General features: G+C 39.0%; 1 protein-coding gene and 1 long non-coding RNA gene across 3 annotated transcripts in view; one reads left to right on the top strand and one right to left on the bottom strand.

Moving 5' to 3' along the window:
- The first annotated feature begins 681 nt into the window (after window positions 1–681).
- On the top strand, window positions 682–8699 carry LOC307215552. The gene is made up of 3 exons (XR_013838572.1): window positions 682–777; window positions 1738–1854; window positions 8173–8699. It is a non-coding gene; the product is annotated as an uncharacterized lncRNA (long non-coding RNA).
- LOC307215526 (uncharacterized protein) overlaps window positions 4437–15398 on the bottom strand; it is a 277162-nt gene continuing 266200 nt past the window's right edge. For both annotated transcript variants that reach the window (XR_013838528.1, XM_079974864.1), the window contains one exon: window positions 4437–6462. Coding sequence is in view for 1 of the 2 variants with exons in the window: in XM_079974864.1 (XP_079830990.1) it covers window positions 6266–6462 (197 nt within the window). In the remaining variant the exon portion in view is untranslated. The remainder of the gene's footprint in view (window positions 6463–15398) is intronic.

The following is a 15398-nucleotide window of genomic DNA, read 5'->3' as shown; positions in this document are numbered from 1 at the left end:
GATGGTTGGACAGTGTTCTCGAAGCTACAAACATGAGTCTGACCAAACTGCGGGAGGCAGTGGAAGACAGAAGTGCCTGGCGTGCTCTGGTCCATGGGGTCACGAAGAGTTGGACATGACTAAATGACTAAACAACAACAACAATTAGTGGAGGCAGGAAAATGCTGGCTTGTTATGATTGTAAGCCACTGCCATCAGTAGGGCTGCTAGTCACTTAGCAATAATGTGCTTGCATGGTGCTAACTGAATTGTCCTCTGCATCCATCAGTTCCTCAAGGTGGCCAGTGAGGATCTGGTTTCCTTACTCCAGTCAACCAACCCACAGCAGCAATTACTATTGGCAAGGTACTTCACTGGCCGCTATTCTTTACCACTGGATTGTTTGCCTTGCTTATTCAGTTTTTCAACTATATAATCCAGCAATTATATTCAGCAACAGTGTCTAGAGCAAGGCTTTATATTAGGGCAGTCTTCATTTTTGTTATCTAAGTCTGGTGATTAAGAACTTGACTTCAAATATTAAATTAAGCCCCTAGTACAAATATTACTCCTGAGACACAATGCCAACCGCTCTGCTGCCACCCTGACCATAATTTCTTTTTGTTTATATGCTTTCTTTCCTAGCACAGAATTTGGTAGTGCACTGGTTAAAAGTGAGATGAATTAGCTCTGGAGAGAAATGCATTATGTCTGAAGACAGGACAGTGAATATAAATGGGGAGAAACCTCACATTCTTCCACTGTACTATTTTGGCCTGAAATCATATGAATTGTTGTGTGAGTATAAATAAATTGAATCCAAAGCAGCATCAGTTTATGGCCTTGTGAATGTATGACTTTCTTCAGGAAAAATACATGGCAAAATGAAAGAGTATGAAATATGGATTAGATGGCCTTAAAGGCTCTTTCTTCCCCAAGGATTTACCTGCATACCTTTATTTATATTCTGATGTAACAGACATCTGGGGGGCGGGAATCATCTGATTATTGGAGAGAGGGGGTTAAATCAATTTGAGCATCTAATGCTCATTCAGATTTAAATAGAAATCTGTGAGTTTAATGGCTTTTTATTTTGTATGCTACAGTAAACCAATGCAGTTATGTTATCATTTCATTTTTGCCCATATTGCTTTTCATTCATAATACCCTTAGGGGAGCTCCTACTGCCCAACATACCATTCAGAGTCCTAGAAATGTGATTTATTTGCTAAGATCTACTGTGATTTATTTACTTTTTTAAGCATAAGAGCATACTCCTAGTGCCTTAGCTAATAAAACCACTTCAAAATGAAATAAGAAAAAAAATAGTCTCAGTAAAGTGTAATCTGTTCAAAATTACAGAACTATGACAACCATTCTGAACAGTTAATTACCAGTTACTTTGAAGAATGAAATATTTAGTATTGTATTGCGCTCCAAAAGTCTAAACATGCTTACTTAGAGACAAGTTTGATTAATTTGAATGGAATTGATTTGAATGTTGAGGATTTCAAACACAGAGGGATTTAGATCAGGTATGAAATAATTCCATTGCATTCTGCACTGACCTTTGTTACCTCAGTGTTCATGCTAGAAATTAAAACAAAACAATGCCGTTTATCCTTCCCGCCTCATAGGAATTCCTCATCTTTTGTTCTTATAGGTATGAATTCTTCAACCCCTATTTGACCCATGTAAATTCTTCTTCTTCTTTTTACTGCTCCTTTCTCCTTTTATGTTATATCTTTATTCTTACAGCTACATGCTGTCAAATCCATGTTCAGCTTTGCCTTGAAGCAAGATGCCCTGACACAACCTTGAAGGTGAGAGGCAAGTCACCGAAGTTATAAAAGTAGCACAAATAAGTGGCGAGAGGTAGGTGACGGAAATGAAGGCTTGATTGATAGCTAGGCAGTGGGAGAATCCAATTGCTAGGAAGTGAGGAGAATCCAAGCTCATTAGGAAAGTAGGAAGACGCTTGTAGACAAGCAGATTTTATTAACTGGAACCTCATACATTATGTATACTGTGCTTATTAATACTACAGTGGCTGTTATCAAAGAGCTACCAGGCAGACCTTCATGGTCTCTTCTCTACCTTCTTGGGTGAAAGGATATTTACAATATCACAGGCAATCTCTGCTCACAACACTATACAGATATTGAGTTATATAATAGATATGTAATGGTGAAAGTCAGAATGGTTTGGAGTCCCAACTGTTATGTACGAGTGTTGACAATTGCTGGAAAATTTGGGGAATATCAGAATATGTGCACACAGACTGATAAATGTTTACCATTGTCAAAAAGTGATTTTTCAGCACCCAGTTACAGAAGAATGGAAAGGCAGGATGTTAGGTAGATAAGACTGAGTATATTAGCATGAATGCTGATGTGTGCAGAAGATTGGGTGTATTGAAACAATCTCCAGCATCTGTTGTATGCTGGGAATGCCACCTCTACTCAGCTTTCATTTGTCAAGCATGAAGATCTACATGGGGCTTCTAACCACATAAAGCTGCTATCTGGTAGCCAAGGGTTCTTATTCACCTGGAGGCTTCCCATTCCCTTCCCTCATGTGATTATCATTGCATGGTTATGAACACCTGAAGAGGGCTTTGACTTCAACTCAGGATCTTTGGGATTCAACTTTACATTTTGTGCTTTCTCCATTGCACCATCTCTATGCACAACCCAAGGAGCAGATCATAGATAGGTGCCTGATAGTGAATCAGACCATTGCTCCATCTAAGCTCAATATACTGTCTATGATGGCAGACAGTAGCTCTGCAGGTTTTCAGACAGCAGGGTTTCCATCCACCACAGAATATGCAGGATATGCTAGGGTTGGAACCAAGGCCAGATTTAGGTTTGATGAGGCCCTAAGTTACTGAAGATAATGGGGCCCTTTATATGTCCAGCTGTCCTTTGTCAACAATAAATGTTGCTGTTTTTTGTGTTGAATATGGTAATTTATGGACCTAATAGGTATCTAAAGCCATTTGCACATAACAAAATATGTATTTTATCAGAGTAATTGTTGAACTGAAATACAATTAAGAAGAAACAAAATAAAAAAATTCCTTCCAGTAGCACCTTAAAGACCAACTAAGTTAGTTCTTGGTATGAGCTTTCGTGTGCATGTTTTGACTATGGCAGACCAACACGGCTACCTATCTGTAATTAAGAAGAAGTATATTAATAGTGAAATACAATTAAGAAGTATATTTGTGGGGGGGCAAGAGAGTGGGGGTCCAAGCTATACCTTGTTTAGCTTATATGTAAATCCGGCACTGGATGGAACCTGAAACCTTTGGAATGAAAAAATGAGCTATTCCATGTAGCTCCAGCACTTTCCTACCAATCATTCCACTTGGCCTCAGGGCTGCTGTGGCAAAAGCAATGCTCATCCATAATAAGTGAAAACAAAACAAAACAAAAAAAGTTTCTGAAGGAATAACTAAAGCAATAAAAGAAAACACAAAGTCAAGATACTGAAAGAAAATGTGTACTGTATACTTTTTTTTAAAAAAAAAAAAGTATTTTGAGATTTCTGCAGCATGTTTGTACAGTCAGGGCCTCAGCTACTGTAAAGCTATGTACTTTTAAGTGGCTTTGAGGGAAAGAGACTGAGGCACAGATCAATTGAAGACTTACTCTTGGATGTAATTCCAAATAAGATATGAGAGAGATATGGGAAGTACTCATCTCACCACCAGTCTGTCTCTACAAACCAGTTTTTATTCATATGTAATATCTGCAGTGAATCTGCGAGTAATCCTCTTGGCTTTAAAAAATTCATTCAGAATGGACACATGGCTCCCAGAAACCCAAGACATTTTTAAAATAAATGATAGGCTCTTCTCCAAACCCTTATAATTGTCACTCCAGCAAGACAGGGCAGCATTTGGTAAAAGCTATAAAGCAAGTCTAAGGTAAATAAAACTTAGCAAGTGTTTCACAAGGTGAATTGGTTTTTATTTTAGTGGGATACAAGAACAGTTCCTTTCCTTTTGATAGAACTTTAAATCATAACTTGGATATAATCTGACACAAAATGAAATAAAAAGTACATAAAGAAACTTTTTATCTAGTGATTCTTCTGGGGGAAATGAAGTATTTGGTTCTTGCTATGCCCTGTGAAGACATCAGTAGGAGGCAACAATGTTTCCAAATTTTAGAATTAAGTACAGAAAACCAAGCTATTTTTTAATTATTATTTTTATGCAAATTCTGAATGGAACCAAGGAGAGTTTGCCCATTACTAGAATGACACTTTTGGTTTGTAAATGTTTAATATACATGGTATGCCAGTATTTTGATGTGGATTGATACTCCAGTCCAGTAATTGGTTTTGGGTGAAGGAACTTCAGTGTTCATACAGAGTTCCCCAGCCTATTAACAGCTTCCCCATTCATTGCAACTAAAGAGCTGGCTTATGTTCTCCTTCCTCTGAAATGAATATCTGGGTAGGTCTATCAGGATTCAGTCAAAATGTCGATTCCATTTTCCTGTACAGATTAGCCAATATCTGTGAGATCTTTGTGATTCTTCCTCCTCTTCCATTTCCAAAGACAACAATACTATTGTGAACATCATGGCTTTTTAGGGGACCAAAGCCTATTTTAAAAATAATGGAGTACTTCATCACTCTTATATGCCTCTGCTTGCACTTAGCAACTTCTGAGTTGTGTCACTTGGGGCACACTTGCAATCCAAATACCAGTTAGTGAAACAGAAGTTGATGCAGTTATATCTGAAAGGCTGGCCTGAGAAATTTAAATAGCTCTTTATATTCCAGGTTCATAATATTATGCAGTTTTATGCTCAGTATATTTAAGCACTGAAACCTAAGACATAAGGCATATCTGAAAAATTAACAACATCCTGTAAGGTAATGATCACTGGCAAGGGCTATTAAACTCTAAAATGATCTGTGTGGATATTATTATGGCTACAATGTTTGAGGATTATTGCATTTCTCCTTACAATTACATTTGGAATAGCATTAGTAGGATTGCTTTAGAAGCCTTCTACTCTCATTCGAGAGAACTCATTCAGAGGCGGCTGGCAGTGTGTACACTGCTTTACATAATATCCTGCCTTGCAAAACACATGGTCAGCACTGTCAGCTTTGATCATTTGCTGTGGAAAGTATGTTGCATATATGTCAACATTTCACAGCAAGTTTTCACAGTATTGCTAATACAATATTCTACACAACAACCAGACTGGTTGCGGGTGACCACCATGTGGAAAAAACACAAGGCCATTTGAAGGAAATCTAGGGTTGTAGAAACTAGAGGGTGATGCAGAGGTTCTCTGAACTGGTTTGGGCCTCATATGGTCTAGGAGTTCCCTACTGATAAGCAATGCATTAATAGCTGTAGGTTAGGAGGACTCATGCAGGTACTATACACTGATGGAGGAATCTATATCACCCTTAAGTTCTCAAACTACTGAGAGCAAAATGCTCCTGGTTCAATTCTGAATGGGCCCAGTTGAAATGAAGTATTTGAAAGAATATTCATTAGTTTTCCAAAAAACTAATCTTGCACACTCTCTCTGCTATGGAATTGTGCAGTACTAGGATCAAATAACTTGAAGGGATTCCATGGATCATTCGTGGCATATGACTCTTACAATCATTTCACTAAGACAAAATAAAGTCTATGGTTGCAGTGCACAGAGCAGACCTAGTGATTTTATCAGCCGTCAGCATGCTTACCTCTGCAAAACCAGCATAGTGTGTGCAGGGTGTGTGTGTGTGTGTGTGTGCAGTGATGCTATTGAAAGTGTAGCTCCTCCCCTCTCCTTTTGCCATTTTGGCTCTTTTGGTATTATTTGCCTCTGTAGTGGAGAATCTAAAATGACTGAGCTCAGAAAATAGTGAAGGCATATCTCAGCTTTAGAACAGCTGGTGTTCAAGGGCAAGTAGACTTTAGGTTGTATCCACTAGGGAACGAAGAAAGGAGGGACAATAGGCTTTATTGTAAGAATGGGATGAATCGACAAGCTTTATGTAAGAATCCTTGGAACGAGTTGAGCAACCAGGGAAAAATAAATGCTTGAGACAAAAAATGATCAATAAGGTCAAACACTGGATAACCTTGTGCTTTTGCATATCAATTCTCAGCTTATCCTTCCCATCTCTTAGCATCTCTCTTCTTAAACTGCTTCTCTCTTATTTTGCTTTCACAGGCTTGCAGAGAAAGGTGGCACACTGTGAATAAAGACAGAAGGAATGTGCTCGCAGGGCTAAACTGTCATGATGCATAATCAGGCAATTAAGATATTAAGAAAAAGTAAACAGTCACAGTCCTGATCGCCTGATCATTGCTCTTCAGGCTGTGGTGCTGAGTACAGGGAGGAAAAATGAGCTCATCTTTCCCCTTATGTGAAAAATTGTTTGGAGAGAGATGGTGTTGGTGATGATGGAGTTCTGGCCTGCAAGTTAATCTTACTTCCCAGAGATGTTGCTCAGCTGAAAAAGAAGAACAAGGAATGAAGCACCACAAAGAGTTTATTTCATGAGTCTATCCCACTGTTGAGAACTGAAGTACAGAGTAAACATTGGCTGCTACTAACAAATAATTTACTAGTGTTAGATGGTGTATCTGGCCCAGACTTAGTTGCTAGTTCTCTGGTGTGGGGTGGGGAGAAGGACCCCTGATGATAAAAGGGCTTGCCAGTACTGTACACATGTGGGAGAGGGATAGTTCCAACAAGGTGACTGAGGGTTTTTTTCTCCCTCCCCATAATTAAAAACCACTTTTGCTGCTTCTCCAGGCAGTGGCAGATCAGTGTTATATCTTCATTTTGATTAGAACACACCAATGTTGTTTTTTATTTTAGTAAGGGTAAAGAACCCCCTGGATAGTTAAGTCCAATCAAAAGTGACTATGGGGTTGTGCCGCTCATCTCGCTTTTCAGGCCAAGGGAGCTGGCGTTTGTCCACAGACAGCTTTCCGGGTCATGTGGCCAGCATGACTAAACCTCTTCTGGTGCAACGGAACACTGTGACAGAAACCAGAGTGCATGGAAACACCGTTTATCTTCCCGCCACAGCAGTACCTATTTATCTACTTGCACTGGTGTGCTCTAGAACTGCTAGATTGGCAGGAGCTGGGACAAAGCAGCGGGAGCTCACCCCGTTGCAGGGATTCGAACCGCCAACCTTCCAGTCGGCAAACCCAAGAGATTCAGTGGTTTAGACCACAGCACCACCCATATCCCTTTTATTTTAGTATTTATAAATGGCTCTACATTTTTTAAAAAAGTAGCCAGATGGTATACAAAAAAAAGACTATAAAGCCTACATATTACAAATCATAAAACAATGTTAAAAACATGAAGCTAACAAGAATTAAAAGCTGCAGAAATAACATTTGTCATGACATAGCACAGCTTTTGCCAACCAGTTTTGTTGACTACAACTCCTATCAGCATGCTAACATAGTGTCACCCCTGGGAGCATTCTTGGGGGGAAAGATTGCTATTCTCATTTCACAGGCAGGAGTTGAAATGTCCTAAACAAACCAATGAATAAATAAAACTTTCTGGGATATGTAAAATTCTTCCACCTTTAACCATTTGGCTTTCAACATGATCACTTTTGTTCTCATATTTGGACTCACAGAAAAAATGAAACATATATTTGAAATAAAACGAACATTAATACTAGACACAACATATTTTATAGTCAAAAATGCTTTTGTTCAGCCACATGCAAGGTTATGCCTAGTGGTTCACATAAAAATGTCCTGTGTGTAAATTGTAGTCTTAATTTCTATTCATAGTAGAAATAGCATATATTTTACCTAATATATAAAATACCAAACCTTGAAGACATGTTCGAAAGGACGTTAGGGAAAGATAAGCAGCTTCAAATCCCAGCAATTTTATGGAGACTCATAAAGAACAAATGAGTGCATATATTTTTGCATTGATTATTGTTGCTCACTGGCCTTATCTGTAAAAGTTTCATATCAGAAAAGCTGGAACACAGCTCAAAAGGAAAGCCACATTGCTCTATTGTCACAGAAAAGCAACAGAGAACATAATTTTCTGTGTTATCTCTGACTTATAATTAATTTTGCAAATAAATTGAAATTAAATTGTACATTATACTTGGATAAAGGTTTCTGCAGACTCTTAAAAAAGGTTTTGCTTGTTTTCTGTTTTGCTTTTGAAGGGCATAGATGCACCACTGCATGTGAACAGATCCCAATTTGAAGAAAATACAGGAAATTCCATCTCAATATAACACAATGAGAAAAGGTACAAAAGCAGAAATGGCCATGGAGACTTTACCACCTGCCTTCTTCCACTTTTGCCTTCTTCTGTGCACAAGCATTTCATAATTCACCAATTCATCAAATCCAAACAAATCCCTTTTGATTTCTCCACATGCTCCCAAAGCATTTTTGTGATTTTAAGTTGTTTTAAGCCATTTTTAATGTTGTGTAATATTGTGTTTTCATATTAATGTGTTTTAAGTGTTGTAACCTGCTAACAACTACTACTACTTTGGGAAAGTTCATTTCACTGCCTGAGATGAAAGGGGAAGGTGCCATTGCTGGCACTCCGCTACAGAATCATAGAGTTGGAATCTCAACTAAAGCATCGGTGGCCATGCAACCTCTGCTTAGAACCAGAACCTTGCATACTGGGATTGCATGGCGGTGGCTTCTGATGAGATCTCACTGGAAACTTCTTCTTCTTCTTCTTCTTCTTCTTGCTTTGCTGGCAAGCACTCATCGGGGCATTGCCTCATGTGATCCTGCTACCCGAGGTGGCTGCCTCAGTCTGTCTCATGGGTGGGCCAGCTCTGATAGGCATCAACATTAGGCAAAGCTCTCAAAATACTCTCACACTTTCAAGATAAATTCCCAATTCTCCAAACTTCTGCTCACCAAAACATGCAGCTCTCAAATGTTTAACACAGAGCATCATAATCCCAAAGAAAAACATAAATAGGCACCTGCAGTCATAGATCTTCCAGGTGGCTGCATCTCCTAAGGTACAGCTTTGCACCCATGACAGAAACATGGTTTCTAAGAAATAGAATGTATAAAAGCGATCTGCAACAAAACTAAACTAAAATGTTGCAGCCTATTTCTATACCTAAGAGGACTGTCCTTCGTCATGATTCCAGGCATTCTGGTAGAGGCTAGAGGAGTTTAGGAGTTGAAGAGGTTGGGGGAAAGACAGGGTTTACCACCCTTTCCTGTTCCAGAGGTCTTCTCCTAATTTGCTCTATCATACTAGAGGGTTTAGGTGTGGAGATGGTGCCCAGGTTGAAACTTTAGTGTTTTATTGCTGTGAGGGAGTATGTTTCTGGATAAAATGGAGAAATAACACTTCAGTGCTCATTCCAGAACTTTCCCTCTTTAGTGCTTGGAGTTTATTTTTTATTTCCTGGGACACATCCCCACGTGCCTAGTTCTCCCTCCAGGATGCTTATAACCTGGAATTTTTTGGAAAATTCAGGACAGACCAACGAAAGTGCTTCTTCACACAGCACATAGTTAAACTACAGAATTGCCTCCCAGAGTAAGCAGTGGTGGCCACTGGATACTTTTAAAAGAGGATTAGGTAGATTCCTGGAGGTATACCAATAGCTACTGGCCACAATGGCTATGCTCTGCCTTTATGGTAGGAAGAAGTATGCTTCTGAATGCCAGTTGCTGGAATTCATGCACACATCTTGCTTGAGGGTGAGAATAGGATGCTGGACCAGATGGGTCACTGGCCTGATCCAGCAGGCTCTTCTTAATAGCTAAAGGACTGAAGAGAAGAAGAGTTCAGGAGCATTTCCTCCCTTCACTCAAATAATTTCTTTAATAAAGAAAAATTCAAATGCAAAGATATAGCACAGCCACAGCAAAAGTACAAGAAACAAACAAAGCAAAATGAAAGGAAGGATTTATAAACAACTTACTGTGAAAGAAGAGGGATCAACATTGTTAAAGCAATTCTCAAGTTTGGTTGTTGTATGGAAAATGCATTTTTTGTTTTGTTCTAACTCTGAATAGATTCATGATTTTTTAAGGTCTTTACACATAATGTCAGGATGTAATGAGACTGTTATAATAAATTATAATAGAGGTATTAGTCTGGAAGTAATATGGATTTTAAAATGCTTGGATTGCTCAAAGCTGTCAGAGGTAATTCAGTATTTTGTTAGTTGCCGGCTAGAAGGAACCTCAGACTCTTTTGCATGGCATTGTTTGTGAAATAGCACCATTTTCTTACATTTTCTTTTAGCGTGATATGAAAGCACATCACACCTATTATTAAAACCGATAAATGAAAAGGTATATTTCCTTCTTTAACTATGGATTACAAATGACGGCTTAGAAGATTTGTGGAGCAGAATGGACAATGGTGTTCCAAGTTATTTTCTATAGCTCTGTGTAACTTCCCCACTCTCAGTGCTTTTACTCATTGACTGCAGATACCTTAAATATATTTCCATGTGCATTATGGCTTGGATCTGGCCACATTAGGGTTTTTTTTAATAGAACTTTGGATCCAAAGTGAATAGGAAATAATATTCTTTGATTATTTTTATCTGAGCACTTTTACAGGTGGCAGCAAACACACCTGTAATAAAACTGGATGTTATTTTAAAATAAATCTCTTTCCTACACCTCATTCTAGCTGGAAAGGGTGTAGGCATTGTATTCAGCCTAGCAGAGAGCTAACAGGCTGCTCACTCCTTTTATGGTACCCACCCACTTGTGCCTGGGTACAAAGCAGGCTTTGTCTTCTTGTCTACAGGCCAAGTAGGGTTTTTTGTTTTTTGTTTTGCCCTGTGAACTGACTGGCTGATATTTGTGGAGTTGTTGTTGTTGCTGCTGCTGGCTACTCTGCATTACAAGCCAGACAGGTGGTAGGGTATATTCCATATACAGTGGGTTATGTTAGTCACCTTTTGAAGAAATGTTCAGGAAAAAAGATACACAAGTAGGGTCAGGAAAACACTGAGGCACATTGGGGAGGTGGGATTCTTGACATTTGCAACTCACGGCTGCGAGACCCAGGGTGAGGCCCCTATTTATGTCCAACCTAATGTCAGAGGTTTAGGAGCAGGAAGGGAGTAAATCAGCAAGGCTTTACTTAACATCTGACTAGCACCTTAACACCCAGCTAAGTGGAGGGTTTAAGGAGTCACACTACCCCCAGGTCAGGCTTGCCCTAATTTTGAAGGAGCAATTGTGTTGCACCTCTCGTTTGTTGAAATGTTGAACAAAAGTCGAATGAATTGTGGCCATACAGCCAATCTGCACACCTCATATCTATTTCAGTTGTTACAGAAAACTGCCAGCAAATCATAGGTTCAGAAATAGGTGTGGTGTATGTTTAAAATCAGAATCAATTGTTAATTTCATATATAGCTCTGTTGCAGTTAAATAAATTGGAAAAGAATGTCATACACTCTTTTGAATTCCACTTAAAATGCAAGTTGGTCTAGAGTTCAGTTCAGATAATCATCTGCAGTTTGTGGTCTAGAAGGCATGAAGTGTCTAATGTGCTATAGCGCTAATGATTAATGAGGCTGGCCATGATTCCAGATTCTTCCTGTGGGTCTGTACAGTGCATAGCCTCTTTTATTGTCATTTGGAATTCTGCTACTGAAAACGATGATGATACATTGACATTTATTTTAAGGAAAACCGGCCTTTTGAAACAAATTACCGCAGAACATTTGGAACACTACCACTTATGCTTCTAAATGACACAAAGCTTTGCCAATACCATTTAAAATGCAGGGACAATTACAATTCACTGTTATCAGCCACCCCAGTCTCTTCATGTTTTGCATTCACATTAGGGTGAACACCGCACATCATCTCTTTATACTTCCAGCAGATATATGTAATGCTGGTTTAAAATATGGGTATTAAATGCACCCAACCCAACATGATAATCACTTTTCACTGGGTTGGATACCAGTGAAAGTTTCACTTGTGTGAGTAGAAGGGCTACTCTGTTCATAGTAGCGACTGAAATCTAGTAGAATGAATGCAAAGGGGGTGCAAAGGCAATTTTTGCATATTCCGCCCCCCCCACATCTCATGCCCCCTCTTATGATGTTCTGGAAGGCCCTCAATCTTCCAAGGCAGATTGTGAGGAGGCATAAGTGACTGTAGGGAGAACGAAGAATTAGTAAATATCACCCCCCACCACTTCCTTCAGCATCAGCAGAACTCTGGATCAAACCCATTACCTCATTTCCTGTAAAAATGATACTTTGAATAACTATGTTCTTTTTTAAAAAAAATATTATTTGTAATAATAATGTTCCAGATGCCTTCAAGGGAGTGAGTCCATTCATAACTGTCTCTTGAACTGCCTCACTGCTGAGAGCAACTGAAGCACCATCACAAAACTGAAAGGATGAAAACAGATATTGCAGCAACCTGTGATTTTTACAAAGGGGAAAAAACCCCAATTGCATCTGTTCCCTATGGACAGCAGCAAGGAAAGGTGTTCTAGCACCAGCAAGCAGTAAACCAATAGCCTTTGTATGACCTGCTCCCTCTTTGCATGCTTGAAAATTCCACCTGAGGGCCCATTCCAATGAAGGGTATATATTATATTAGTTTTCCTAATTATAATGCTAGTGCTTCTGTCCTGTTTTCTAATGTTCCCTTCACACAGCAGAATACAGTGGTGCCCCACAAGACGAATGCCTCGCAAGACGAAAAACCCGCTAGAAGAAAGGGTTTTCCGTTTTGGAGGCGCTTCGCAAAACGAATTTCCCTATGGGCTTGCTTCACAAGACGAAATGTCTTGCGAGTTTTTCCGACTTTTCCCCCCTCCCCCCCCTTTCTAAGCCGCTAAGCCGATTATCCACTTATCCACTAAGCCGCTAAAAGCCGCTAAAAGCCGCTAAGCCGCTAATAGCGCTAATCCGCTAAGCCATCAATGGGCTTGCTTCGCAAGACGAAAAAACCGCTAGACGAAGAGAATCGCGGAACAGATTCTTTTCGTCTTGCGAGGCACCACTGTATATTGTATTAGGGAGCTATGGCTTTTTCACCGATACACCAGCATGTCATACTAAATTTCATTCACACCAGCGAACATCCTTCAACAATGTTGCTACTTTCCCAGCCTTTCTGCACATACATGATTCCCCCATGAAAACACCTGGAAAGAACTATATTCTCGTATACCACCTCAGATTTTGTCACTTTACTCCCACGATTTTCCAGGTGAATAGGACTAAAAATACCCCCCCCCCCCCGGGAATCAAATAACATGGAAATGAGTTCTAGATATTTGCTTCTTTCCATTAGTTTTCTGAAAGTGACTTTTACGTAATGTGAAAGTTAAAATATAATGTGAAAATAAAGTTTGGGAAACATTAGGGGGTGGGGAATGAAATAAAGGTCCATGTCAATGCTGCTGAACAATATCAATTTGGGCTATACTCAGAATTTGCATAGAAGAGGCATCAAAATATAGTTTTTATATAGTTAGAGAGAAAGAGAGAGAGAGTGTGTGTGTGTGTTTTTGGTGCCATAGTTTCCTCTGGCTGCTTTTACTTAGATACATTTCTCTGCTCTGTATTTTTTGTGAGTTATTATTTGTTAAAATTGCATCCTTCCTTTCCACCAAATGATGCTCCTTTCTTCTCTGGATTGATCACATACAGGCAATCTTCTGCAATGGTGCTTTATATGGCATAATAGGGAGCTGCAGTTTGGTACACCATCTTCCTCATGCAATCAGGTGCCCTTCCTCTTATATACTTCAGATGCACGCTCTCCCTGCTTTCTCAGCTGAAGACACTGGATATTGTTATTGTGGCATGAACTTTCATGGAAAAGAAAAGTGTCAATAATTTTAGGATTCATAGAGCAGTGACGGACCTCTGCAGATAGCACATGCTTTTAAAAAATTTATTTTATACTGAAGTACTCAGGAGAGAAATTCAAGGAGATGATTGGCTACTCTTGGGGATTCAGACTTCTAAAAGCACAGCGGGATAAAATGACAGTATCCCAGCATGTCTCTGATCAGTTTCAGCAGCATCTCAATAGATTCAAAGAGCATTCTTCTTTTGCCAGACCAATTGGCTTTTTGAAGTACTGATAGCAAGTTGGGAATTGCTGGAGTTGAAGGAGAAGGACATATTTAGAGCTTCAGGAAATGAAATAGTATTTTTTATGAGGAATAAATCATCATCGCCCAAAGTAGATGTTTCATTAGTTGTTAGCAAAGGTCAATAAGATAAAATAGCCTTGTAAATATGAACTGTTGAATGTAAAATTTGATCCTACTAGGAGCTTAATTTGGTAATGTGAAATGAATGGCTGCACCTATAGCCATTTATAAGAGTGATTTATATATAGAGAGAGATTTCAGTCAGCTGTTTTAATTAGTATCAGAAATATCTCACCACAGATTCTAAGATTCTATGAGTTGTAGAAATGTAAGAGAAAGGAAGGATTGTGGAGAAGATTATTAGAATACTTAAAGTTGGTGTGGCAATGCTCTCTTGATGGTAAAAGATGCGTGAAGTTCATGTTAGATCAAACTTGCCACAGGGTTGCTTTGACTGCAACCCTCTAGTATTTTAAAGAGGTACAAGATCCTAAAGTAATATTACTGAAAGGTTGTAATACTTCAGAAACAGCTATGTGCTTATTTGCCCTTAATATGCAGAATATACTCCTCTACTGAAGGACATTACTAAATATGCCACATACCCTATGTCCATACATTTGAATGCAGTTTAAAATGGTGAGCCTCCTTATTCTTGCCTATTGCTCATTCCAAAAACCTTTAAATTACTGCTGATGGTGTCAATCTTAACCTCATCAGTCTGCATTGTTCCTTAAGAGCATGTGATCGGTCCATTGACATATCTGACTATATCAAAAACAAGGATGGCTTTGCCTGGATAAGGAATTTTAATCTAGTGCAGATAACCATGCAAGTATATTTGCTAGATTTTTTTATTTTTATTTTTTGCATAGGATTTGTTTATTCAGTAGGAAAGAGAGAAGCCATATCAGATACCTACTATAAAGTCGGAGGGTGATATCTTTCTGCATTTCTGATTCAGAACCTCTTATTGACTTTTTGGAGGTTAGGGTTTGGAGGCAGGTGTCAGAAAGGTTTACCTGAGAGACTTCATTTCTCCAGATCATGGTTTTGTTTTTTGTTTTTTTCTCCTTGTGCTTTTTTCTGTGTAGTGTATGCATTTTAAATAACAAAAGAGGCATAGTTTAAATGATCCAGCATTGTAAATGCTGACCTCTTACCTATAATGTTGCAAATGGGGATTCCTTTCAGAGTGAACTAATGTTGTTCAAGCCAAAGAATGCCAAGGCATTCTGACCTGCAATACCTCTGCCATTCCAGCACTACCTTCCTTTTAATTAAACTGCCACTCATTGC

Source organism: Podarcis cretensis (genome assembly GCF_951804945.1).
Source record: "Podarcis cretensis genome assembly, chromosome: 4".
Lineage (NCBI taxonomy): Eukaryota > Metazoa > Chordata > Lepidosauria > Squamata > Lacertidae > Podarcis > Podarcis cretensis.
Note: the sequence above shows the minus strand (reverse complement) of the source record. Positions and strands in the feature narration are given on the sequence as shown.